Genomic DNA, 27370 nt, shown 5'->3' on the forward strand with positions numbered 1-27370 from the left:
GGAGAGAGGGGGGGGTGAGGTGTGTGTATGGGAGAGAGATAGGTGTGTGTATGGGGGAGATTGGGGGGTGAGGTGTGTGTATGGGAGAGAGAGAGTGGGGTGTGAGGTGTGTGTATGGGGGAGAGAGAGAGAGGAGGGGGGTGTATGGGGGGAGAGAGAGAGGGAGAGACACTTACCTGCAGGGCTCAAGTACAAGCTCCAGCTTCTTCAGTTTGTCACACTCTGTGGGGGTCAGCATGGACAGCTTGTGGTTCTGTTGGGCCAAAGTGGCAGTCACAGCCTCCTGGTTCCTCAGGTACCGTGAGATCATGGCCAGTGTCGAATTCCACCTTCCAATTCAATAAAATAACTATTAGTCCCACTGGGGGTTGTTAATGCAGCATGATGCAATTGTACAGAATACAAAGAAATAAACACACACACACACTAAATTTACCCTAGCATACAACAGGTAGTTAAACAGTCTCACCTTGTGGATACATCTTGTATCATGGGCTCTTTTGCTTGTCCGAGGGCAGTCTGCTGCTGCTGCAGTTCTTCTGTACTGGCAGGGCTGTGCTTGAAGTGGCCTACAATCTTGCGGCACTTTGCCAGGGTGGTGTCAAGGCTTCTGTCCTCAAGGGAGACTGTGATGGTTCTTTGCAGCACGTGTGCAGCACATGGCATGTGCTGGAACGGCATATAGCGCGCTGCTGCTATCATATTACGGGCGGAATCAGTCCCAATAGATGTGACTTTATCTTTTATATTCCACTCCTCTATTACGGTGTTGAACTGTTCAGCACACGCATCGGCGAAATGGCGGCCCACAGTTTTGGTCACCGTTAATGCAAATGATTGCAGTTTCCACTCAGTATCGATCAAGTGCACTGTGACACCCAAATAATTATGATTGCCCACCGACGTCCAGTGATCACCCGTTAGGGCCATTGGGCCAGCCCGTGCCAACACTTCTTCCCTCGCCTCCCTCTCTGTGTCATACATGTTGTGGATCCTTTTCATCACTGTAGCTCTCGAGGGTAGCTTGTAATTTGGGTCAGACGACGCTATTCGAAATGACTCCGCTAAACCCTTATCTTCCACTATAGCTATTGGCCTACAATATTTTGCTATCCACTTCGCGACGCTGTTGGTTAGTTTGTCTGTGGTGGATTTACTCAACCGTTTGCCTAACGGTAATTCTCCAAGAGTGGTTTGACGAAGCGTGCGAGTTGCTCTGGAGCTAACGTTAGCTACACTGGAGCTGCTCGAACAACTTGCCTGGACATGTTTAGCGTTCATGTGATACGTTAGACTAGAGCAGCTTCGGTGATACGCAAATTCTTTTTGACATAAGCTACATATTACAATGGTCTTGTTTACTGTCCCATCTATATTCTTTTTGAAATTGAACTTGCCGTTCATAGGTCCCAGGAGTATCGCCTCGGGTGATGCTGACATCTTGTTCCAGCTGAGCTAATTCCTTTGTGTGTTTGTTTTGTTTGATAGACGACGCATGTGTGAAGTGACGATCAAGTAGGCTACGGGTCATTCAATGGGCCAAGTTTAATACGCCCAACTCAAGCGTGGATTTCAAAATAAAAGCGCACCGATTTGCCACTTGTCTAAAGTAAATATAGGTCGGCTGTAATTAATTTTGCGTCAATTTTCATAACGCGATAATTTGCTGTGTAATTAATTAATCTAATTAACGCGATAAACTGACAGCCCTAATGCAAACATATAAAAACACATTTCATTCATGTTTCTACCTTGTTTAGTAAAAAAGATATGCACTTAAATAGATTTCAGCCTGGCGTTGGCGGCCATGTTGGATTTCTCAATTTTGAGGCCTTATTTGACATTTTTGAGCTTGGTATACAGCAGATTTGGATTCAGCATCCCTTAATACCCCTAGAAATGTTGTGTACCAAAAATAAACACGAAATGCCTTCAGGGTTATGATTTTCTGAAAATTGACCCTGTCTACTTCTTATGCAGTTGACTCTGAGGAAAGAGAGAGCGCCCAATCCAGCACAGCTGACCCTGAGGGGAGAGAGAGCGCCCAGTCCAGCACAGCTGACCCTGAGGGGAGAGAGAGAGCCCAGTCCAGACAGACAGACAGACAGACAGACAGACAGACACACAGAGAGAGAGACAGAGAGAGAGAGACACAGAGAGAGAGACACACAGAGAGAGGGAGAGACAGAGAGAGAGAGACACACACACACAGAGAGACACATACATAGAGAGAGAGAGAGAGAGAGAGAGAGAGAGAGAGAGAGAGAGAGAGAGAGAGAGAGAGAGAGAGAGAGAGAGAGAGAGAGAGAGAGAGAGAGAGAAAACAGGCTCTTGGAATGGGTGTCTGGGAGGAAGTGGGGGGTCTTTCAATGTTGATTAAACGGCAAGCAACTAATGTCATGAGTGCCAAATTAAAGGACAATAAATCCAATCTAACTGAAATTGTGTAGCACAGACCTTTCTATTAGGGATGCTGGATATTGGCTTTTTTACCGATACCGATATACCGATATTGTCCAACTCTTAATATCCGATACCGATATCAACCGATATCAACCGATACCGATATATGCAGGGTTTCCCGCCCCAAGAAATGGAATAATTTCAGGTAATTAACATTACATATATCTTGTTGTGGAATTAACACAACATTATGCATACTTTTGACAATAAATAAAATCAGAATTGGTTCTTACTTGCTTGCCTGGGTAAATAAAGGTTATAGAAATGTAAATAAAATATTATTTCTTTAAAACCGATACCGATATTTTTCGATATCACATTTTAATGCCGATATCGGCCGATAATATCGGTAGGCCGATAATATCGGACATCCCTACTTTCTATGGATCAAAACCTCAATATTATTATGGTGTAGTTAATACTTCATGTATCCTTAATCCCTAGGCTAATGAGGCACTAAGATGTTAGTAAAAAAAAAACATATGCCAATGACGGGAAGTAACGGTATATGTATGTGTGTGTCTGTGTGTGTGTGTGTGTGCACTGTGCATGAGTGCACATCTAGGGGCGGTGTGTAGATTTGGTCTCCCTGATGTTGACTCCTTAGCCACAGCCTTGGGTTGTTTAATACTGGACAAGTGTTTCATAACGCCCGTTGTGTGGGCCGGTTTCGGGGCCGGTGCGTGGGCCGGTGTGTGGGCTGGCGCGTCTGAATGTCCCGGGCTGAATTTGTGTCCCAGTCCGCCACTGCATGCACCATTCAGAAAATGTACTGTTCGGTCGAAAGGTGCTTCATGGCTGGATAAAGAAATCCTTGCCCTAATGACTGAGGGATAATGCAAAGAAAACAGCACATCAACTAGGCTTGAAGTCAGATAGACAAATCTACTGTCAATTAAGGAACAGAGTGACAAGGCTAAATAAAACTAAAAAGAAAGAGTATTATAAACATAGGATTAGTGAAACAAAAAATGATGGGAAAAAACTATGGTCAACACTGAATGAGATAATGGGCAGGAAATCAAATACATCAATCTCCTTCATACAATCTGAAGGTAAATTCATAACAAAACCTCATGACATGGCAAACTACTTCAATGATTTCTTTAAAAATAAAGTTGATAAATTAAGAGGATGTCTACAAAGTAGTGATGGTTCACTATCTCATTCACTAATAAAGAAAGAAATAATGAAAGGCAAAAACTGTCTCTTTAGCTTTAATGAGATTGATAGAGCAACAGTTTTGAAATTAATTATGTCTCAAGCTGATTCCACTTCCTCCGGTATAGACAACTTAGACAGCAAAATACTTAAACTTGTGGTTAACTCTGTAGCTACTCCTATATGTCATATATTCAACCAGTGCTTAATCAGTGGGGTTCATCCTACAGCATGGAAGGAAGCTAAAATCATCCCACTTCCGAAAGACAAAAATAAAACATTTAACGGTCCAAATAGCCGTCCGATCAGTATTTTACCATTGCTAAGCAAAATAATAGAAAAAATAGTATTCAAACAGGTCATGGATTACTTTTTCAATAACAATCTGCTCTCAGCCTTTCAGCATGCATACAGGGAAGGTCATTCTACGAGCACTGCCCTCTTGCAAATGAGTGATGACTGGTTATCAAGTATGGATGACAAGAAATTAGTAGGTGCCGTTATGTTGGATTTCAGTGCAGCATTTGATGTAATTGATCATACCTTGCTTGTAGATAAGCTACAGTGTTACGGTTTCACCTCCAATGCACTATCATGGTTTATTAATTATCTCTCAGGGAGACAACAGAGAGTCTTCTTTAATGGCAGCTTTTCAAAATGGAATCCCATTAACTGTGCACTGTAAAAATGTTCACCCTAAAGTTACAATAAATTACTGGCAATATTTTGCATGACTTTTACAGTAAGATTCACAATAATTTACTGTGAATGGCTTCACAGCAATGTGTTGTAATTTCACAGTAATGGTAGTACAATACATTGTTGTAATTTCACAACTTCATACTGTAAGAAATTACTGTGATATTACAATAAATTACTGGCAATATTTTGCATGACTTTTACAGTAAGATTCACAATAATTTACTGTGAATGGCTTCACAGCAATGTGTTGTAATTTCACAGTAATGGTAGTACAATACATTGTTGTAATTTCACAACTTCATACTGTAAGAAATTACTGTGATATTACAATAAATTACTGGCAATATTTTGCATGACTTTTACAGTAAGATTCACAATAATTTACTGTGAATGGCTTCACAGCAATGTGTTGTAATTTCACAGTAATGGTAGTACAATACATTGTTGTAATTTCACAACTTTTAACAGTAAGAAATTACTGTGATATCACATTATTCTGTTGTATATATATTACAACAATATATTGTGACTTCACAACATCAAATTGTAAGAAATTACTGTAATATCACATTATTTTGTTGTATATATATTACAACAATGTATTGTGACTTCACAACATCAAATTGTAAGAAATTACTGTAATATCACATTATTTTGTTGTATATATATTACAACAATGTATTGTGTATTTACAATAGCCTACATGTATTTTTGTAGGCCAGCTCCAGTACACTTCCTGAAGGTCACACTTTGGTTTCCTGTCGTGTTTAATCACGTCATCCTATTGTATCTTGACATGAAACTATTGTATGAGCTTCCTCCAGAAGTATACTGGAGCTGGGGACTATAGAGTTATGCATGTCTATCATTGTAAATTGACTGTTATTTTGCCAAATTATATAATATAATAATTATTATTTTTCAATTATTTTGTTGGCAAGTCTTTTGCATTACTTTTCAGACTTGCCAACAAAATAATTGAATAATAATAATTATTATATTATATAATTTGGCAAAATAACAGTCAATTTACAATGGTATGCATAACTGTATAGTCCCCAGCTCCAGTATACTTCTGGAGGAAGCTCATACAATAGTTTCCTGTCAAATACTATTGGATGACGTGATTAATCATGACAGAAAACCAAAGTGTGAGCTTCTGCCAGGAAGTATACTGCGCTGGACTTCAAAAATGCACGTAGGCTATTGTACATTAAAAACAACAGTCCAAACGCACAAATGAGGTAAGCCAGCATTTATTGTCAAAAGACAGAATTATTACAAATAATTACACGAGGTAAGCCGGCATTTATTGTCAAAAGACAGAATTATTACAAGTAATTATATACAAAGAATTATATTCTTATTCTTGAAATGGTAAATGGCTGTTTTCTTTTTTACAATTTGTGCACATTTTACCCATAGGAAAATCCTGCTTGTTGTACAAGTATCGCAGAGAAAATTCAAAGGTACTCAGTTGCACAAGAGTTTCGGACAGAGAAACGCAATGGTTTGAAAGCTCGGCGTTGCTAATAAACATTTTAAATATTATTTTATAAACTGCTGGTCAACACTGCTCAAAACGGCTTTAGCTGACTGATGCGCCTTGCACATCGAGCGTTTCGCCAGTTCTTCAGAGTTAATTATGGGATTTTATTGTCAAAAGACAGAATTATATTACAAAGAATTATATTCTTATTCTTGAAATGTTAAATGGCTGTTTTCTTTCTTCTTTTATATACAATTTGTGCACATTTTACCCATAGGAAAATCCCATATTAACTCTGAAGAACTGGTCCTCTGCGAAACGCTCGTTGTACAAGTATCGCAGAGAAAATTCAAAGGTACTCACAGTTGCACGAGAGTTTCGAACAGAGAAACGCAATGGTTTGAAAGCTCTGCGTTGCTAATAAACATTTACAATATTATTTTATAAACTGCTGGTCAACACTGCTCAAAACGGCTTTAGCTAACTGATGCGCCTTGTATGACAAGCGTTTCGCCAGTTCTTCAGAGTTAATTATGGGATTTTATTGTCAAAAGACAGAATTATTACAAAGAATTATATTACAAAGAATTATATTCTTATTCTTGAAATGGTAAATGGCTGTTTTCTTTTTTACAATTTGTGCACATTTGACCCATAGGAAAATCCCATATTAACTCTGAAGAACTGGTCCTCTGCGAAACGCTTGTTGTACAAGTATCGCAGAGAAAATTCAAAGGTACACAGTTGCACGAGAGTTTCGAACAGAGAAATGCAATGGTTTGAAAGCTCGGCGTTGCTAATAAACATTTTAAATATTATTTTATAAACTGCTGGTCAACACTGCTCAAAACGGCAAAACTAAGACAAAGTAATCATATTCGTAAGTAAAATGGTAAATGGCTGCTTTTTTTTCTTCTTTTTTTACATATTTGTGCACATTTTACCAATAGGAAAATCCCATATTAACTGTGAAGAACTGGTCCTCTGCGAAACGCTTGTTGTACAAGTATTGCAGAGAAAATTCAAAGGTACTCACAGTTGCATGAGGGTTTCGGACAGAGAAACGCAATGGTTTGAAAGCTCGGCATTGCTAATAAACATTTTAAATATTATTTTATAAACTTCTGGTCAACACTGCTCAAAACGGCTTTAGCTGACTGATGCACCTTGTACGACGAGCGTTTCGCCAGTTCTTCAGAGTTAATTATGGGATTTTATTGTCAAAAGACAGAATTATTACAAAGAATTATATTCTTATTCTTGAAATGGTAAATGGCTGTTTTCTTTTTTACAATTTGTGCACATTTTACCCATAGGAAAATCCCGCTCGTTGTACAAGTATTGCAGAGAAAATTCAAAGGTACTCACAGTTGCATGAGGGTTTCAGACAGAGAAACGCAATGGTTTGAAAGCTCGGCATTGCTAATAAACATTTTAAATATTATTTTATAAACTTCTGGTCAACACTGCTCAAAACGGCTTTAGCTGACTGATGCACCTTGTATGACGAGCGTTTCGCCAGTTCTTCAGAGTTAATTATGGGATTTTATTGTCAAAAGACAGAATTATTACAAAGAATTATATTCTTATTCTTGAAATGGTAAATGGCTGTTTTCTTTTTTACAATTTGTGCACATTTTACCCATAGGAAAATCCCGCTCGTTGTACAAGTATCGCAGAGAAAATTCAAAGGTACTCACAGTTGCATGAGGGTTTCAGACAGAGAAACGCAATGGTTTGAAAGCTCGGCATTGCTAATAAACATTTTAAATATTATTTTATAAACTTCTGGTCAACACTGCTCAAAACGGCTTTAGCTGACTGATGCACCTTGTATGACGAGCGTTTCGCCAGTTCTTCAGAGTTAATTATGGGATTTTATTGTCAAAAGACAGAATTATTACAAAGAATTATATTACAAAGAATTATATTCTTATTCTTGAAATGGTAAATGCTGTTTTCTTTTTTACAATTTGTGCACATTTGACCCATAGGAAAATCCCATATTAACTCTGAAGAACTGGTCCTCTGCGAAACGCTCGTTGTACAAGTATCACAGAGAAAATTCAAAGGTACACAGTTGCACGAGAGTTTCGTACAGAGAAACGCAATGGTTTGAAAGCTCGGCGTTGCTAATAAACATTTTAAATATTATTTTATAAACTGCTGGTCAACACTGCTCAAAACAAGACAAAGTAATAATATTCGTAAGTAAAATGGTAAATGGCTGTTTTTTTTTTTTTTTTTACAATTTGTGCACATTTTACCCATTCACACACCGACGGGAGCATGTAGGGGTTAAGTGTTTTGCTCAAGGACACATCGACACGCTGCCCGGGGAGGAGCGGGAATCTCCGGATTGCCAGACGACTGCTCTACCTCCCGAGCCACTGTCGCCATGAAACTAGTACTTCCAGGTCTTACCCGAAAATGGAACTAATGAATACACTTTATGCACTCACTCAAAAGAACAAAAGAGGCACTCAAAATAACAAAAGAGGCGCAGGGACGACAGGAGCATGACAATTGTCTTTGCAAACCATTCAAAGTCTATGAGCTTCCGAAGAAGGGTGTTCACGTCAGGGGACGACAGGAGAAGGACAATTGTCTTTGCAAACCATTCAAAGTCTATGAGCTTCCGAAGAAGGGTGTTCACGTCAGGGGACGACAGGAGAAGGACGATTGTCTATGCAGATGCAGACCATTCAAAGTCTATGAGCTTACGAAGAAGGGTGGTCACTTGAGGGTTGATGGCGCTTCGCTTCTTTGCCCTGGAGCCTTTCTCCGGGTTGATGCCCAAGAAGCACCTGTTAATAAGCAAAGATACGTTTCAGTTTTAAATAGACTCAGCATTTATCAAGGTGCTCACCTGTGTTTTTTCATGGTACCTCTAACATAATGTTTACTCATCCGAATTTTGAAGCCATACTATAATGTGAATTAAACCATTATGTCAATTTCTTAACAAGATAGCAGCAACATCAAGTGATGGTGTGGTCCCAATTCACATAGTTGGTTCCAGGCTTCATACTCAAAGCATTTAATCTACTTTATGGCCTCTGTAGAAAAGCATGGACTTAATAGCCAGATAGTCTTTGCATGATAAGTCTTACTGATGACATTGATCATGTGTTCAGAGTGTTAAAATACCTTTGGATGAACTCAAGTGTGGATGATCCAACGGAAGGATACTCCAGGTTGAAGACATAGTAGCTGGTGAATAAAGCAGCTACTCCATGCAAAAATAATGGGTGTGGGCCCATCACAACTTCTCCCTCGATGGATAGCATCCATCCAGAAGGCTGCATTGTGTCACCTGAAATGAACAGATACCCTGTCATGCGTTGTTGTGGATAGGTATACATTCCTGCAAGGACATGACACAGAACTAAGGCTGTCTTAAATACTTCAAAAGCTTTGTTCGATGGGCATGGGATTCGAATATGAAAATAAATGTTATGGTTTGACACCGACCCCAAACGCACGACACAAGAGAGTAGGAATTCAGAGTTGCCAAATACAAGGGCTTGTTTATTTGATACTAAATCTAAAGAGTACAGGATAAGCAAGTCAAACAAGACAGGTACATAAGCCAAGGGGCAAAAGTTCTGCTGCTCTGCAGCTTCTCCCGTGGTGGTAGTTTGGGAAAAGCAGATGTTGACGTCAGAACCGCTCTGCAGAATTATCTCGGCAGAATCTCCGATGTGTTGCGAGACCGAGAGAGGGAGAGAGGGAACGAGTCAACAACAGTGCAGGTTGAACGAGCAGGAGAACAGGGTGAACTAATCTTCGTGTAATTAAACACAGTGAGCACAATTCCAAAACAAATCCCAAGTGAAAATCTTCGTGTAAAACACACAGTGAGCAAAATTCCAAACACAGTCCCAAGTGAATATCTTCGTGTAAAATACACACAGTGAGTGAAGTCCAAAACAATCCAAATGTGAAATAATATCTTCGGTGTGAGCAACACACAGAGGGAGATGATAAGTCCCAAAAATATTATCCCAGAGGGAACAAACAAAAAGGAATCGCTGGGTGAGTGACTGTCTGACAAAAAGGTGGTAATCTTCAGTGTACTAGTAACACACGAAAAATGGAATAGATCAAGACAGTCAATAAAAACTCACCCAGACGTAATGGTGCTGGAACAACAGCGGAGCGAGCGCGCGCCACGGGAACAGGTGTCCAAGAGAAAGGCTTCTTGGAAAATCCTGGAGATAGCACAGAGAGCAAAAGCAGCAGCAGCAGCAAAACGGAGAATGCAACCAGAGAAAAATCAAGACGATCCAACAAACTTAGAGAGGAGAAACGGGGTATAAATAATAAGGGATCGATTGACTGACAAGCAGTGACAGCTGGGGAATGTGATTGAAAAGCGTGCGGACCTGAGAGCCAATCAGCGACGTCCCTGATGACGTCACTGGGGAGAAGCGTGTGAATGAGGGAATTGAAATAATTAACAGAAAAAACAAATGAAAACAGAGCGAGGTGGTTAAAGGAACAGAACGAGTGAGAGAGCAAGGACAGAAACCTCACAATAAAATTCAATAAAAAAAAAAAAAAAATGCATATATATATATTCTTTTGCCAAATCAACTCTGCCTCTTTTACAACAAGCAATGCTGTCTCTTATTTAAGATGAGGTCGCACCGACAGATTTGTGTTCATTGTGCTGCTTTTATAAAGCCTCAAATGACGGCTTACAATATTTCATGAAAGCAAAGTGTTTTGTTTGTCTAAGATTTAAAAAGGTTTCAACTTTACAGCACTGACAAAGTTGAACATGAGACATGCCAGCTCAGGATATTATTTATAAGCGTCATATGTGTGCCGTATCACAAACTGCCTTCTGTCAGATTTTCCCCCTCGATGCAAAGGAACACGTAAGCTCATCCCTGAACATTACATTACCTTGAATTATCAAGCAGGGGGTGCTTGGGAGTGCTGCAGTATTGACATCAGCAGCAGTGGCACAGGTCTGCAACAAAGTAACACACAATAGCAGATTTAACATTATGAAAGGATGAAGATAAGCTAATCCACGCACTACAGCTCACCACACATCAGCTCGGCCCATTTGGAGCAACTTGGGGGTTAAGCGTCTTGCTCAAGGACACTTCCGACATGCGGACAGTCAGAGCCAGGATTCGAACCACCAACCCTACGGTCGATGAACGACCATCTCTACCAACTGAGCTTCAGTCGCCCCTAATGTAATCACTTGCATTTCAAATATTTTAATATTTAAATAAACTTACATCAACTTCGAGCAGTAGTTTCTCCGTAGGCTCCTTGAAGTACACCATAAGTAACAGGACGATGCAGGCACTGATCTCCGAAACCTCTGGATCATATCTGGCCAGAACATCCCTGATCTTCGTGTTGTCCAGTTTCTGGCAGAACTGCAGGATGGTCCGTCCTCGATGACACAGGGCATCTTTGATCTTTTGAAGGACATCGGTGTCTGTCAGGAGGCCAAAGTGGGCCATTCTTCTTCGACCTCCACCATCGTTGGTGCAGGCATTTTGTTCAAGTAACGCAGCAGGATGACGTAGGTCCTCTCCATCAAAAGTTCTGCTCTCGCTGTCCCACCCATCCCTTCCTCTCTGTACAGACATACAAACCAAGTAACAACAATTAGATTTGATGTTGCCACATCTGGGAAATTGAGTGGCAAACCTTTAATTGTATGCTCTCTTATCATTACTCATTCTGAATATTAAGGTGGCCTTTTTGCTTAATGTGGGACGTTTATTCAGGTGTCAATTCACCAAAAGTAAAGTAGATTGCATGCCTGAGTAGATGTTCCGCAGATCCCTTTTCAAAGCCGCCAAGGTTATCTGTCTCCCCGTCCGGTAAGTCTGCTGGGCCCCACCTCACACACCTAGGGATAGGAAGGAATCATAGGTTAACTCAAATACTATTGGGGGAAATTATTAGGGCTGACCCATATTAGTCGATTAATCGGTCGAAAGGAGCTGTAGTCGACTTCCAACCTCTTAGTGGAATACATAAAAAAAAAATTATAATATATATATATTTTTATCATTCTTTCCAAAAGAAAAGAGGCCTCTAACGCTAATGGCACGCATACCAGAGGCTAACTGCCTACGAAAACAGGCAGAGGCACTGAAAGAGGATTTCACCCATCTAATGAACACACTAGACTAGACAAATATCAAGATGTATCCATCAGTGGACCAATTGCATGCTTTTGCAGAGGACAAGAAGCCTTCAGTCGACTCCTTCAGACATTAAGCACCCCCACAGCCCCCACAGAGGACAAGAAGTCTTCAGTCGACTCCTTCAGACATTAAGCACCCCCCACAGCCCAAATGTGCCGTGTTGCTCTCATTTTGTCTTGTGTTGTAAATGCAGCACACTATTCCTTCAGTGGTGTGTTCTGCCCCCCCCCCCCCCCCATTTGCCATAATTGAGCAGCCCTAGCTTGAACTTTGAAAGTGCATACTTTATCAACTTATCACATGTTTTGTATGATTTCTCTTTGTAACAACACACACGATTTCAGGCTAAGGTGATTCAATCAGAAGCCTAACGATCTGCTCGCAAACCAGTTGCAGGCCAATCAGGAATACCAAACATGTTATAATTTAGGACCTGCTCAGAGGTCTCTCTCTCCTCTCAAACATGTTCTTCATCTTGTAGTGCGTGTGTGTGTGGGAACCGTAGAACAGAACCCAAGAGTTGAACAGTTGGCAGTCGTAGAAAGCCAGTCATGTTAAAATGCAGGGGAGACCTTGATGGTAATGGAGCACCCAGGGCGGCTTTGCAACTCGCACGTGTCGCTGAGATTCAAGAGAAAACCCTAAATTCTCAAATTTCTCAGTGGTACTGGCATCTACTATCAAAACTCATCCGTAGAAGGAACTATCTTCCTGTGTTGTTTGGCTCCAACACAACAGCAGGTGGCACTGACCCAGGAGATGGAGGGCCCAGCAGTAGGCGTAGAAACATTCTTCCAGCGCTCTGGGGAACGGGGCCTCTGGAGACAGGGAGTAGTCTACAGACAGGATTGGGGCGCTCAGAGCCTTGGACCAGTTCTATGATGTGAGAGAGTAGATTAAAAGACGAGAAATTAGTGAATTGCAACAGATTCAAAGAAGAGAGAGTGTACCTAGTCCTAGAATACTATGAGGCGACAAAACGAAAAGGGCGGTAGAATAAGAATTTATGTTGATGGAGCAAATAGTAAATACTGAGCCATAAGCTTTACACATTTATTTCACCATGGTAGAGCATTTTCCTTTTTATGACTATGGGTCCTCAGAGTGACCAATGTTGGTAACAGGGATATATTCTAGGTGTGTATATATACAGTACTATATGCAAAGAACTACAAATGTTACACCACATTTAATTATTACTTCAATGTACCAGTAGTAATTGCTGAAAAACAACTATTGAAGATGAAATTAACTGAGATTAAAACCGTTAAAACACTATCCCTGCACAGTTAAACTGTTAACACTGCACCTCATGGGATCTGGAGGTCTGAGCCACAAAGCCCCCTCCGTGGAAGTGAATGAGCAGCCAGGGGGACGGAGGCAGCTTCTGTGGCCTGTGGATCCGGGACAGAGAGATGGGTGGAGGCTCCATACGAGAGAAGGCCAGGAGCTCCTCACTGTCCTAACAAGGATGAACATGAACAATGTTGAATAATAATAAATAAATAAAAACAACTATTTTAGCAGCAATTAGCAGGAGTCCAAGCATTGCGCATATAGGGGTTTTGGTATGAAGCATTATGGCATTTTGGCATTGAGCATTATGGCATTGGATAGTATGGCATTGGCCATTATAGCATTTTGAAATATGGTATTAAGCACTGGCATTGGACATTATGCATTAAGGCATTAACACTGGCATTAGACATTATGCGTTAAGATATTAAACACTGACTGGCATTGGGCATTATGCATTAAGCACTATGGCACTCCGATTGATTGAAAACTTTATTAGATTGTAGAATGGGTACAATACAGTATGGGTACAATACAGTATGGCTCAATACACACAATTGTTAAGGGGATGCAGACCAGAGAAAGACTTTCATCTCGTTTACATCACGGTCCCCCATTTTCAATTCATAATGGCAACCCCCATATCAAATCCAGCCAATTCATGCGACAGTTCAGCTCAGGGCAGAGAGAAAGACCCCGTTTCTGATGAAAGACATTGTGATAAACTTCATAATTGATCGTCGGTACCAGCATAATAAAGTTTCATCTCACTGGAGCTAGGTAGCTAAATGGCCCGCGACGGTGGTTGAACAACACTTTTTTTTCACTGGTAGTTTGTGGAAATGAACCAGCTTTCCTCTCTTTCACACGGTAAAATAGTTTGAACAACCAGGAGCAATACAAAAAGAACCACCGCGGTCCCGTTGTTTGTAGGCAATGTTGCATTTACTGACACTCCATGTTGCATCTACCCAGCAGGAGCCAGACAGCTAACGTTACTAGCTATATTAGCAGCAGGCACGTATGCGTGTAAAAACGCATAACCATGTAAAAACGAACACTGCACTACTCCGCTGGCGTTTGCAATCGAAATCATAGATACAACATAATATCCACCATCGACTTTATCATGCATTACTCACGTAGTATTGTCCTTAACGATGCAGAGAGACACGCTGATACAGATACTTGCAATGGAGGACGTTGCAGCACAGCCAGGTGCATTCTGGGAGGCGGGGCACAGGTGTAGTGCATTCTGGGAGGCGCCCGCCCAGGGTCTGGACAAGTCAGAACATGTCTCTTCTTCTTCTTCTTATTGAGGTTTAACGGCGGCCGACCACTTGTTAGGGTATGTGCCGCCATCTACTGGTATCCTTTACCTCCTACAAAACCCAATTCCCCTCACCTTCTTGGAGTGCAACTAACGCTGCTACTTCCCAATTGAGCCCCCCTCTGCGAGACACTCCTTGCCCCCTGCTGCCTGACTCTGTACACCTTGGTCACCCGCTGCCCCCTTATTCAATTCCTTAACCACCTCCTCCAATGTCAGACCTTCCATACCCAGATGTTGAACCGCTATCCTAACAATCATCTTTGTTCTATCTGTTCTACCCTCAATCTTTGCCGCAGTATTAATTACCCCTGCCACGAAGCCCACAATACTCAATTTCTCCTCCCACACCCTCTCTCTATCCTCCTGCCCTACCCTTTCTGCCAACTGCCCTTCTACAAACCCCTGCACCCTAACTTGACTTCCTTGTCCCACCCTCCTAGCCGCCTCTGCATACGACAACTTACCCTCCCTTCTAACACTCTGAACCACTACCTCCCTCTTCATCACCTCACACCCCCTAAACGCTACACTATGCTCCCCTCCACAACTACAACACCATAGCTTCACTCCCTCTCCACACTTCCCATAGTCATGCTCCCCGCCACACCTAGCACACCTCTGTCCCTTCCTACATGAAACTGCTATATGACCAAATTCCTGGCACCTGTAACATCTCAGAGGACTCTGAACAAATTCCCTAACCCTATACACCCCACTCCCTACATACACCTTACTTGGAACAACCTCACCTTCAAACTTAATCACAACCGTCTCCGTCACTACCCTATCTGCCCCCCTCTTCATCCTTTCTGCACCATTAACTTTCCCATTACGCACATCTCTCCCCAACTCTTCCACCAGCTGCTCTACGCTAACCTCCACCGAAACCCCAGCTATCACCCCCTTACATCCCCCCTCCCTCTTCTCCCCTACTCTCACAACCTTAATTATACCCACCCCTCCAATGCTCCTCATCTTCCCAGCCCTCTCCACCTGATCCACACTAACACACCCTACGGCCAGATTCCCATCCTCCAAAACTCTCGCATACCTTACCTCCCCTAATTGCTTACCTATGAGTTTGGGCAACTCGAAAAATCCTAATTTCCGCACTCCCCCCTTCCCCTCAAACCTAACCACTATATGAATCACTTCTGCAACACCATTACCTACACCCTCGCCTTCTGACCCACTCGAGCTATCTCCCCTACCCTTCTTCCTCTTTATCCCCTTCCCACTGTCCCTGCTCCTCTTCTCCACCTTACTCCACCCTTCTCCCCCGCTCTCACCCCCCTCCATACTTTCACCATCTGACTCCCTTCCCCTGTCACTACCATCCCCGTCCCTACCGACACCTCCCTCGCTCTCACTACCCGCCCCAGCTCCCAGCGGCGAAAGCAGTTCATCATGGATCAGCAAGGCGGCCACATCCACCTCCTCGTAACCGATAAAGCCGTCTAACACGACCCGGCACTTTTCACCGTCGATCCAGGAAACAACCCCCGGGTACCTCGCGCCTTCCCCCGAAATGTCAGCTATACAACGGGATCCCACCCTCCACTCCGGTGCCGCCTCCACTTCTCCGCACAACTTTTTGTCATCAACTTCCAAACTCCGCGCCAGTATCCTCTCGTCTATGCTCTCGTCCATCCGCCGACACACTTCCTCCCAATCCTCAGACCCTCCCCCGCCCTGCTTCGACTCCGCTTCCTCTCTCCGAGCGACCGGGTCCAACCCTCCTCCGTGCCTTCCTCCTCTCACCGACGCCATTACCTATCCCGACTCGCTCCACTCCTTTCTCTCCAGGAGCACCCAGTCAGAACATGTCTTCTAATCATCTGCATTATATAGTTGCCCCAATACGCAGGTGCAGAACGGGTACTGATTGATTGATTGATTGAAAACTTTATTAACAGATTGCAGAATGGGTACAATACAGTACAGCTCAATACACACAATTGTTAAGGGGATGCAGACCAGAGAAAGACTTTCGTCTTGTTTACATCAGGGTCCCCCATTTTCAATTCATCAGGATAGACTTATTGTGTAAAACCAAACATATACCCATTTTGCTAAAATGGAAACATCAACACAACCAAATTAAATCAACATAAATAAACCCATTTTGTGTATCTATCAGCAAACTACATATTTCTGTTCATTCATTTACACACACACACACACACACACACACACACACACACACACACACACACACACACACACACACACACACACACACACACACTCACACACACACACACACACACACACACACACACATGACATACAGATAGACAGTACTGCTACATCTATACATTTATGAAACCGTACAGGTGGGGGGGGGGGGGGGGGGGCTGTACATTGGAGGTGGTTGGGTGGGTGGGTTGGGTAGGAGGGGTGGGTGGACACTGTACAACTGTACAAGCACAACTGTACATTGGAATATTGACAAAACCATGTTTGGTCATTTACTGTACATTGGAGGGGGTTGGGTTAGGACATTTACAGGGGCCAGTTTCGAATTGCAGTCTCCCGTAGGTGTTCTTTGAGAGTGGTTTTGAAAGTGGGTAGTGATTCACATTCCTTTACAGCTTTGGGTAGGGCGTTCCACATTGATGTGGCATAATTGCAAAACGTGTTTAGTCCCTGTTTGAGCCGAATCTGGGTTTAACATGATTTGTGGAGCTCCCTCTGCATGGTGTTGTGGTCGTGGTATTCACTGACCTGTACATGGGTACCTTGGTCGTGTAGTGTAGTGTATCTTGTAGACCAGGCCCATTGCAAGTTGCTGTACTCTGTCATCTACTCTAAGCCATCCTAGGTTGTCAAAGTGGGCAGGGGTGAGGTGGGTTCTAGGAGTAAGGTCAAGCAGTAGTCTGACCAGTTTGTTTTGAGATGTTTGTGTAGCAGGGTGGATTATCCCTACTTTATGAGAGTAGATGTACACTGTCACCAGGTAGGGGAAACGCAGCATGCAGATCTGAGTCCAACTGAATCCCAGACTTTAATGCAGGAGTAGAGTGGAGCTTTAGCAGAGGGAGTGGATGGGGCCTAGGATTTACTAACCTAGGGGTAGTGCGCTGGTCCTTCTTGCCCTCCAGGGCAACTCGCAGTAATTCCCACACACCCACACTTCTCCTAATAATACCGCACCCTCCCACACCCGGTGGCAGTAGTGATAGATGATATAATTTCTCCCCAAAGCAGTACCTTTCCTTGCTGATGAGCAGAGACCTGTCCCAATGATGCCTAGGCTCCCCTGTGGGTTGAAATGCTGGGCTATCACACAACAATCATGTGTACTTAACCCAGGCTGGCCTGCTAGGCCTTAGCGCCTTTGAGATGCTTTGGTACCATGAGGTGCAAGTAGTGATAGATGATATACTTTCTCCCCAAAGCAGTACCTTTCCTTGCTGATGAGCAGAGACCTGTCCCAATGATGCCTAGGCTCCCCTGTTAGGGAAGTTTAGGCTGCAGAGGACTATGATGGTCCAGTTCTACACTGCCATCATCCAGTCCATCCTCACCCTCTCCATCATCACCTAGTTCCCTGCAGCCACGGTCAGGGACAAGGCCAAGCAGCAGCGGGTGATACGATCAGCGGAGAGTGTGATCGGCTGCCCCCTTCCCTCCCTCGAGTCCCTACATTCCTCCAGGGCCTTGAGGAGGGCGAGGAAGATCATGGCAGACCCCGCCCACCCGGGTCACGACCTCTTCACCATGCTTTTCACCCTAGCAACCACCTAGAAACACCCTAGCAACTACCTATAACACCCTAGCAACCGCCTAGAAACACCCTAGCAACCACATATAACACCCTAGCAACCACCTAGAAACACCCTAGCAACCACTTATAACACCCTAACAACCACCTAGAAACACCCTAGCAACCACATATAACACCCTAGCAACCACCTAGAAACACCCTAGCAACCACTTATAACACCCTAGCAACCACCTAGAAACACCATAGCAACCACCCATAACACCCTAGCAACCACCTAGAAACACCCTAGCAACCACCTAGAAACACCCTAGCAACCACATATAACACCCTAGCAACCACCTAGAAACACCCTAGCAACCACTTATAACACCCTAACAACCACCTAGAAACACCCTAGCAACCACATATAACACCCTAGCAAACACCTAGAAACACCCTAGCAACCACTTATAACACCCTAGCAACCACCTAGAAACACCATAGCAACCACCCATAACACCCTAGCAACCACCTAGAAACACCCTAGCAACCACCTAGAAACACCCTAGCAACCACATATAGCACCCTAGCAACCACCTAGAAACACCCTAGCAACCACTTATAACACCCTAGCAACCACCTAGAAACACCCTAGCAACCACATATAACACCCTAGCAACCACCTAGAAACACCCTAGCAACCACTTATAACACCCTAGCAACCACCTATAAACACCCTAGCAACCACATATAACACCCTAGCAACCACCTAGAAACACCCTAGCAACCAGCTATAACACCCTAGCAACCACCTAGAAACACCCTAGCAACCACTTATAACACCTTATTGTGAAATAAGAATAATATAATGTGATATGTTGATATGCTATTGTGAGATTACAACATCTGATGTGATATTACAGAGAAAGACTTTTGTCTTGTTTTTTTTAATAAAATTACAATATATTATTGTGAAATAATAAATAAATTATGTGAAATATTAATATGCTACTGTGAGATTACAAAATGTGATGTGATATTACAGAGGATTTTGATTGCAATATTTTATTGTGAAATAAGAATAATATAATGTGATATGTTGATATGCTACTGTGAGATTACAACATCTGATGTGATATTACAGAGGATTTTGATTGCAATATTTTATTGTGAAATAATAAATAAATTATGTGAAATATTCATATGCTACTGTGAGATTACAACATCTGATGTGATATTACAGAGGATTTTGATTGCGGTATCTTATTGTGAAATAAGAATAATATAATGTGATATGTTGATATGCTATTGTGAGATTACAACATCTGATGTGATATTACAGAGAAAGACTTTCGTCTTGTTATGTATAAAATTACAACATTTTATTGTGAAATAAAAATAATATAATGTGATAAATTGATATGCTATTGTGAGATTACAACATCTGATGTGATATTACAGAGAAAGACTTTCATCTTGTTTTGTATAAAATTACAATTCAGCACTCAGTTTTTACCTTTGGCGCTTGCCACTGAGAGCCCTGCCCGCCGTGTGACATGTGGACGTGTAGTTCATAACGATACTCTTATTTTGAAAATCTGTGCGGGTCTCGTTTCCGGCCCAAGCGCAGCTAGAGTCATAATATCGATGGCTCCGGCAGTTAGCAGCATTCGGTTCGTATGATATTCTTATTTTGAAAAAAAACGTGGCAACGAGTCGTATCCGCCCAGCCGGGCCAGCCCTGCAGCGGGATACTATTGGCTTCTGCTCGTATCAACACAGAGCGGCCCGCAGCTCTAGTGCCACTGCTAACGTTAAGCTCTCAGAATGGTAGCATCTAGTGCTAACGTTAAGCTCTCAGAATGGTAGCAGCTCGCCCGCAGCTCTAGTGCTAACGTTAAGCTCTCAGAATGGTAGCAGTCTGCTCTAGTCTAGATCGGACCTCCATGAGCTGCATAATACCTCCGTTCCCTCGTTAGCTAGCTCGCGTTAGCTAGCTCACTTAGATCGATCTGTCCCAGTAAACTAAATTGTCTTAACGTTATCTACCGGGCTAGCAGTAGCTACAGATAGCTCCTGATATCAATGTCTTATAACATTGATTGAATGCGTATTCTAGCTGAGGGCATGTTGAATGTGATTTGACAAAATAACCGTAACGTTAAAAAATAGGGTCCAGCTGCATCGCCGGAGAATCCTTGCATGCTGAATGTAGGGTGTAGCTGAATATAGGGTCTAGCTGCAGGGCCGGAGAATCCTTGCTGGAGCTGGAGGCTACTCAAGTATACACACAGACAGTGGAGCTGTTTGCAGATAGCAAGCATTTTGACTTATTGCGTGGTGGCGATGTCTCGCAGATAATACAACTACAAGTATGATTATATAATATATATTTTATTTAAAAAAAAATGTTTTATATAAAATATATATATATATTTTTTTAATCAAAAAAATGTTGGCAGGTAAGAAATATGCTTGGCGGGTAGACTCTTCCCATCTACCCGCCACTGGCCGGTGAGTCAAAAAGTTAATTTCGCTCCCTGGGCCTCGGTCAAACTGGACCTTCATTCCAGGCAAGGTCTGGGTTGTGGGATCGTTGAGATCGTTTCGGCCCCAAGACCTCTAATCATTCGCTTTACCAGATAAAACTGCAATACATCGAGCGCCAGCTATCCTGAGGGAAACTTCGGCGGGAACCAGCTACTAGATGGTTCGATTAGTCTCCTCTAGCGTCTTCTGCATATTTTCCACAGCTTTCCTCACGGCCTCCATGGGGCCTCGGTCAAACTGGACCTTCATTCCAGGCAAGGTCTGGGTTGTGGGATCGTTGAGATCGTTTCGGCCCCAAGACCTCTAATCATTCGCTTTACCAGATAAAACTGCAATACATCGAGCGCCAGCTATCCTGAGGGACACTTCGGAGGGAACCAGCTACTAGATGGTTCGATTAGTCTCCTCTAGCGTCTTCTGCATATTTTCCACAGCTCTCCTCACGGCCTCCATGGGGCCTCGGTCAAACTGGACCTTCATTCCAGGCAAGGTCTGGGTTGTGGGATCGTTGAGATCGTTTTGGCCCCAAGACCTCTAATCATTCGCTTTACCAGATAAAACTGCAATACATCGGGGGAGCTCCAGTAGCTCACCGCGTACCTCGAGCGCTATTTCGGCGCCGGGGACAACCGTGCTCGTCACGGATCTGGGGTTTAGCGAGTTCGAATCCCGGACTGCAGCCGTCCCTTTCCCAGAGTGTCTTCCCCCCCATCTGTACCCATTCAGCCTGTTTCTGTCGGTCATTCTTGACCAGAGTAAATGCGATAAACGCAAAAAAGAGCCAGCGGAATGGCCAAAGTTTAAAAAAAAAAACTGCAATACATCGAGCGCCAGCTATCCTGAGGAAAACTTCGGAGGGAACCAGCTACTAGATGGTTCGATTAGTCTCCTCTAGCGTCTTCTGCATATTTTCCACAGCTCTTCTCACGGCCTCCATGGGGCCTCGGTCAAACTGGACCTTCATTCCAGGCAAGGTCTGGGTTGTGGGATCGTTGAGATCGTTTCGGCCCCAAGACCTCTAATCATTCGCTTTACCAGATAAAACTGCAATACATCGAGCACCAGCTATCCTGAGGGAAACTTCGGCGGGAACCAGCTACTAGATGGTTCGATTAGTCTCCTCTAGCGTCTTCTGCATATTTTCCACAGCTCTTCTCACGGCCTCCATGGGGCCTCGGTCAAACTGGACCTTCACTCCAGGCAAGGTCTGGGTTGTGGGATCGTTGAGATCGTTTTGGCCCCAAGACCTCTAATCATTCGCTTTACCAGATAAAACTGCAATACATCGAGCGCCAGCTATCCTGAGGGAAACTTCGGAGGGAACCAGCTACTAGATGGTTCGATTAGTCTCCTCTAGCGTCTTCTGCATATTTTCCACAGCTCTTCTCACGGCCTCCATGGGGCCTCGGTCAAACTGGACCTTCATTCCAGGCAAGGTCTGGGTTGTGGGATCGTTGAGATCGTTTCGGCCCCAAGACCTCTAATCATTTGCTTTACCAGATAAAACTGCAATACATCGAGCGCCAGCTATCCTGAGGGACACTTCGGAGGGAACCAGCTACTAGATGGTTCGATTAGTCTCCTCTAGCGTCTTCTGCATATTTTCCACAGCTCTCCTCACGGCCTCCATGGGGCCTCGGTCAAACTGGACCTTCATTCCAGGCAAGGTCTGGGTTGTGGGATCGTTGAGATCGTTTCGGCCCCAAGACCTCTAATCATTCGCTTTACCAGATAAAACTGCAATACATCGAGCGCCAGCTATCCTGAGGGACACTTCGGAGGGAACCAGCTACTAGATGGTTCGATTAGTCTCCTCTAGTGTCTTCTGCATATTTTCCACAACTCTCCTCACGGCCTCCATGGGGCCTCGGTCAAACTGGACCTTCATTCCAGGCAAGGTCTGGGTTGTGGGATCGTTGAGATCGTTTTGGCCCCAAGACCTCTAATCATTCGCTTTACCAGATAAAACTGCAATACATCAAGCGCCAGCTATCCTGAGGGAAACTTCGGAGGGAACCAGCTACTAGATGGTTCGATTAGTCTCCTCTAGCGTCTTCTGCATATTTTCCACAACTCTCCTCACGGCCTCCATGGGCCTCGGTCAAACTGGACCTTCACTCCAGGCAAGGTCTGGGTTGTGGGATCGTTGAGATCGTTTTGGCCCCAAGACCTCTAATCATTCGCTTTACCAGATAAAACTGCAATACATCGAGCGCCAGCTATCCTGAGGGAAACTTCGGAGGGAACCAGCTACTAGATGGTTCGATTAGTCTTTCGCCCCTATACCCAGGTCGGATGACCGATTTGCACGTCAGGACCGCTACGGACCTCCACCAGAGTTTCCTCTGGCTTTGCCCTGCCCAGGCATAGTTCACCATCTTTCGGGTACCATCGCATGCGCTCATGCTCCACCTCCCCAACGGAGCGGGCGAGACGGGCCGGTAAGAGGGTCTTCGCTGTACGCGGGCTAGCCAATCAGAGAGCGTCTTCGCAAACAGAGGCTACGGAAAAATATCACGCTTCTGATCCTCTCTCACTCTTTCTCTCTCTCTCTCCTGATAGGCCGTATGGTGAAGGCTGTATCGTTTCATCCCGTTCTCACCTCTGCGAATTACACAATTTTCACTCTGGGTGAAAGTTCGATTGGTGTAGATTTAGGAACAAAAAGTTCTCCATTGACAAAATAGCCCATTTTGCGCAATCATTTTAGTAAAGTCGGGACTAGATCTTTCCTCGCGAACGGATATTTGGTCACCACAGAGTTTTATCTGACGCAATTGGTGCGAGTTCGATCACGTATCTTGCGCTCGACCAATAGCAGCTCTCCTTGTTGCCAAGTTACAGACAACAGTAAACAGCTGCGTGATGTTATCGTGTCATTCACAGAGTACATCTCGACGAAAATGGACAACAACCACATTCTAACGCTCGCAAGATAGGTTTCAAAACAATGGTATATGCATATACGCTACTTGATATAGGCAATCGATTGAATACAGCTGTGAAACGGGCGATAACGTTTGTGTTATTAACCATATTGTACATTTAAATCATATCGCCTTCTATCTACACCAACAACACAGCATTTCACACCGATGCATGACGTCCTGTCGGGGCAATTATTCAATAAACCTCCATAAACACACAATCTGTGATGCATGCAGCACATTTGTATCAAAAACACTTTACTTTGTGATTCCCAACCTGCAATATTAAAGACTAGTGACTCCGCCCACGACTCCGCCAAGATGGCAGCTCGCTAGATCAGCTCCGACCTGGCCCGGTGAATTTCGCCTCAAACTTCAATAATCCCCCGAGCCAAACAGTACTTTATTGCTCATTCTCTTTGTTCAACAAAATGAGTCAACGTGGGAGAAAGTGGGGCAAAGAAAAGCAAGACGCACTGCTAGCACTAGCTATAGAGACTCCAATACCACCTGAGGACACAGACGCACATGCTACATGCTACAGGCTTGAGCGACGCCAACCTGATTCTCAACGAGATACGGAACTTTCGGCAAGAAGTACACGGACAACTCGAGACAATATCACTATCAATAAGTGATATACAGCAGTCGGTTACAGGTTTGAAAAGCCGCATGGACGCAGCCGAAAACAGACTTGATGAAACCGAAAACAGACTTGTCGAAACCGAAAGCAGCTGCGCAACCAACCAGAGGTTGATTAGCTATTTGCTGAGAAGAGAGAAGCAGCTAGAAGACAGGTGCGAGGAATTTGAAAACGCGTCCAGAAGGAACAACATCAGGATATATGGAGTGGCAGAGGACTCGGAGGAAGGAGACACGGCGAAATGGGTGGAAAACTTTCTCAAAGATTTATTACATCTCTCTCCGCAAACTGAGGTACACGCAGAAAGGGCACACCGCTCCCTGGTGCCGAAAGCAGACGTTACCTCCCCTCCGAGATCCTTCGTGGTGAAATTACTTCACTTCCAAACCAAGCTACAACTCCTCACAAAGGCGTGGAAAGAAAAAGAGCTACTATACAAAGGCACGAGAATAACATTGGACAACGACTACTCGCCCGCGGTGCAGCGCAGACGAAAAGAATACACCGACATCAGAAAACAGCTGAAGGAAAAAAACATCAGATGCCAGACCCGCTACCCAGCTAAGATGATTGTGCACTTGCCGGGCGGAACCAAGGTGTTCTCCTCGGCGTGGGAAGCAGCCGAGGGTCTGGCGCCTCTCGGAATAAAGACCAGTCTGTCGGAGTGGGAGAAGCTGGACCGCGAACAACGCCGCATCGGATGGCAGACAGCCGGGCGAGGTGGAGGTGTAGCTGAGAGAAGAAGCGTTTGCCGCGACGCAGAGGAGCTGCTGAAGAAAAACGTGGGATGATCGGGGTGAGACGGTTTAACAGTCCGAACTTAACGGGGACTATCAATAACAGTAGAATGTTTATTTTTTTTATTTTTTTTATTTATCTTTTTCCCCCTCCTTTTTCCTCCGATTTTCTCCCATCCCAATGTTAGTCGTTATGCCAATTCCCAATCCCCTTCCTGGTCGCTGCGCACTTACCCCCCACAGTCGGTCTGGGAGAGTGGAGGCTATCACGTGCTTCCTCCGACACACGTCCAGCCAATCAACCGCTTCTTTTCACCTGGCAGTGCGGACTCTCGCTGAGTGGGCGTAGCGTGTGGAAGGATCACACTATCCCACTCAGATCCTATCCGCGCTTAGCAGGCGCCCCGACCGAACTGTAGGAGTCGCTGTTTACAACGACCCGGACCCACCTCGCCAGCTTCTCCCACCCTCTAATACTGCCAATTGTATTAGTGTGAATGGCCAGCCAAGCTGGTGACAACCCCGGAGCTGTGAGCTGGATTCGAACAGGCGAATCCTAGCGTCTCCGGGGTTGGTGACGAACGCAATCTCCGCTACGCCACCTGACCGCCTACAGTAGAATGTTTATTAAAGAAGAAGAGTATGGACACTTTTAAGGCTGCAAAGTAAATATCAGCGCATTTTCTTTTCTGTGTTGGCCCGACAAGAACTCTACTCCCTTCTCAATATAATTATAAACCCTAACTTTGTAAGGTCTGAAACGGATGATACTCACTCGCGACTTCTATAATTATTATGGTAATTCTCTGTCTTGTTTAATTTGACTGAATTAAAAGGGTTGTATACAGCAAACATTTCATTTAGCAGCATAATTATTCTACGTAAATGAGAGGCGTCACAAGTGGCCGGGGGCTGATACTAGAGGGCGTTATATCTGGCGGGTAGGACCATCGGCGTATTTAGACCACTATCAGTAGGGCACGTGCCCTACTGATGATCATCTGTGCCCCACTGATTAAAAAATAAATAAAAAATTACAAATGTTTTTTATTTCCCCTTTTTTAACATGATCAAATGATCATTTAACATGATCAAATAATTATTATAATATTTTTTACTTCACTTTGAAGAAATATTTTGCAATGTTGTCGCATTTATCTTGTTGAAATCCTCCAACAGGCTCTTTTTTGTAAGTTGACTGGTTTGCACACCAATAATACAGTGCAATAATAGAATAGTAGAATAGATAGTAAAATTATGCAATAGAATGGCCAGAGTAAAATAGTGCTACAGTACAATCAACAGCGGGGTGTATTAGAAGGCTATGGTGAAGAGGTACGTTTTTAGCTTATTTCTGAAAATATTAAGAGATCTAGCTTCCCTAATGTCCATAGGTAGTGTGTTCCATAACTTTGGTGCATAGTTACCAAAGGCTGCATCCCCGATTTTCTTTAGACTGTGGCTTGGAACCTTCAATAGTAGATGATCGCAATGTTTATACTTTGTATATAAGGAGGAGGACCTTGAAATCAATTCTAAATGTTACCGGAAGCCAGTGTAGGTTATTTACTTGTAACTTTGGGTTTGATCCAAGGAGTAAGTTGCCCCATATTGCTCTGTAACATTTCTCTTTTTGTTATAGGACCGACTAGTAGGATTTCAGTTTTGCCCTCATTTAATTTTAGGAAGTTGTTCGTCATCCATTTGTTTATTGCTAAGAGACAGGCGGAAATGGAGTTTATAGCTGTGTGATTTGGTTCAGCGGAGATGTACAATTGTGTGTAATCTGCGTAACTATGGAAACATACATTGTGCTTTCTAATGATGTCTCCTCAATGTTCAATGCAATGTTCAATGCAAGTAAAGCACTTTAAACTTTAAGTATGACTAAATGCTTTCTTGACTATATATATAGTAACTGTTCCAAAATGCATAGATTTCTATGTATTTTAGGGGTTTGGGGGGCTAGCTCTTTTTAATATAAATGTCAGATTGTTTTATTTATTTCATAGATTTCTATGCATTTCAGGAGTTTGGGGGGCTGGCTCCCCCAAATAATTAAATAACATAATCCTAACCTAACCCTAAAACCGAAATAAAGTTTAAAAAAAATTGTTACAAAATCCACCCATCCGCCCACAAACCGGCCAAAACCGGCCAAATTTGTATCGC

The 27370-nt window shown here is 43.5% G+C and overlaps 2 protein-coding genes across 2 annotated transcripts; both read right to left on the reverse strand.

Moving 5' to 3' along the window:
- Positions 1 to 7864: 7864 nt before the first annotated feature.
- On the reverse strand, positions 7865 to 11418 carry LOC311234436 (uncharacterized protein). The gene is made up of 4 exons (XM_084321613.1): positions 11077 to 11418; positions 10730 to 10796; positions 8966 to 9131; positions 7865 to 8622 (listed from the first exon to the last, which is right to left on the reverse strand). The coding sequence occupies exons 1-4, from the start codon at positions 11305 to 11307 to the stop codon at positions 8502 to 8504; spliced, it is 585 nt and encodes a 194-aa protein (XP_084177739.1). The 5' UTR covers positions 11308 to 11418; the 3' UTR covers positions 7865 to 8501.
- A 194-nt stretch (positions 11419 to 11612) lies between these two features.
- Positions 11613 to 14596, reverse strand: LOC311234437 (hormone-sensitive lipase-like). Its single transcript, XM_084321614.1, has 4 exons — positions 14442 to 14596; positions 13313 to 13465; positions 12756 to 12879; positions 11613 to 11702 (listed from the first exon to the last, which is right to left on the reverse strand). Exons 2-4 carry the CDS (start codon positions 13433 to 13435, stop codon positions 11695 to 11697), a joined length of 255 nt encoding a protein of 84 aa, XP_084177740.1. The 5' UTR covers positions 13436 to 13465; positions 14442 to 14596; the 3' UTR covers positions 11613 to 11694.
- Between the last annotated feature and the right edge of the window lie 12774 nt (positions 14597 to 27370).

The sequence above is a fragment of the Notolepis coatsorum genome, assembly GCF_963971535.1.
Source record: "Notolepis coatsorum genome assembly, chromosome: 9".
Lineage (NCBI taxonomy): Eukaryota > Metazoa > Chordata > Actinopteri > Aulopiformes > Paralepididae > Notolepis > Notolepis coatsorum.

Coding starts and splice junctions, on each gene's coding strand:
- LOC311234437 (XM_084321614.1), bottom strand. CDS start 13,435: ATGGAGCCTCCACCCATCTCTCTGTCCCGGATCCACAGGCCACAGAAG. Junction 12,880..13,312: donor AGACCTCCAGATCCCATGAG/GTGCAGTGTTAA, acceptor CTCACATCATAG/AACTGGTCCAAGGCTCTGAG.
- LOC311234436 (XM_084321613.1), bottom strand. CDS start 11,307: ATGGCCCACTTTGGCCTCCTGACAGACACCGATGTCCTTCAAAAGATC. Junction 9,132..10,729: donor CCCCTGCTTGATAATTCAAG/GTAATGTAATGT, acceptor TGTTCATTTCAG/GTGACACAATGCAGCCTTCT. Junction 8,623..8,965: donor ACACTTGAGTTCATCCAAAG/GTATTTTAACAC, acceptor GCTTATTAACAG/GTGCTTCTTGGGCATCAACC.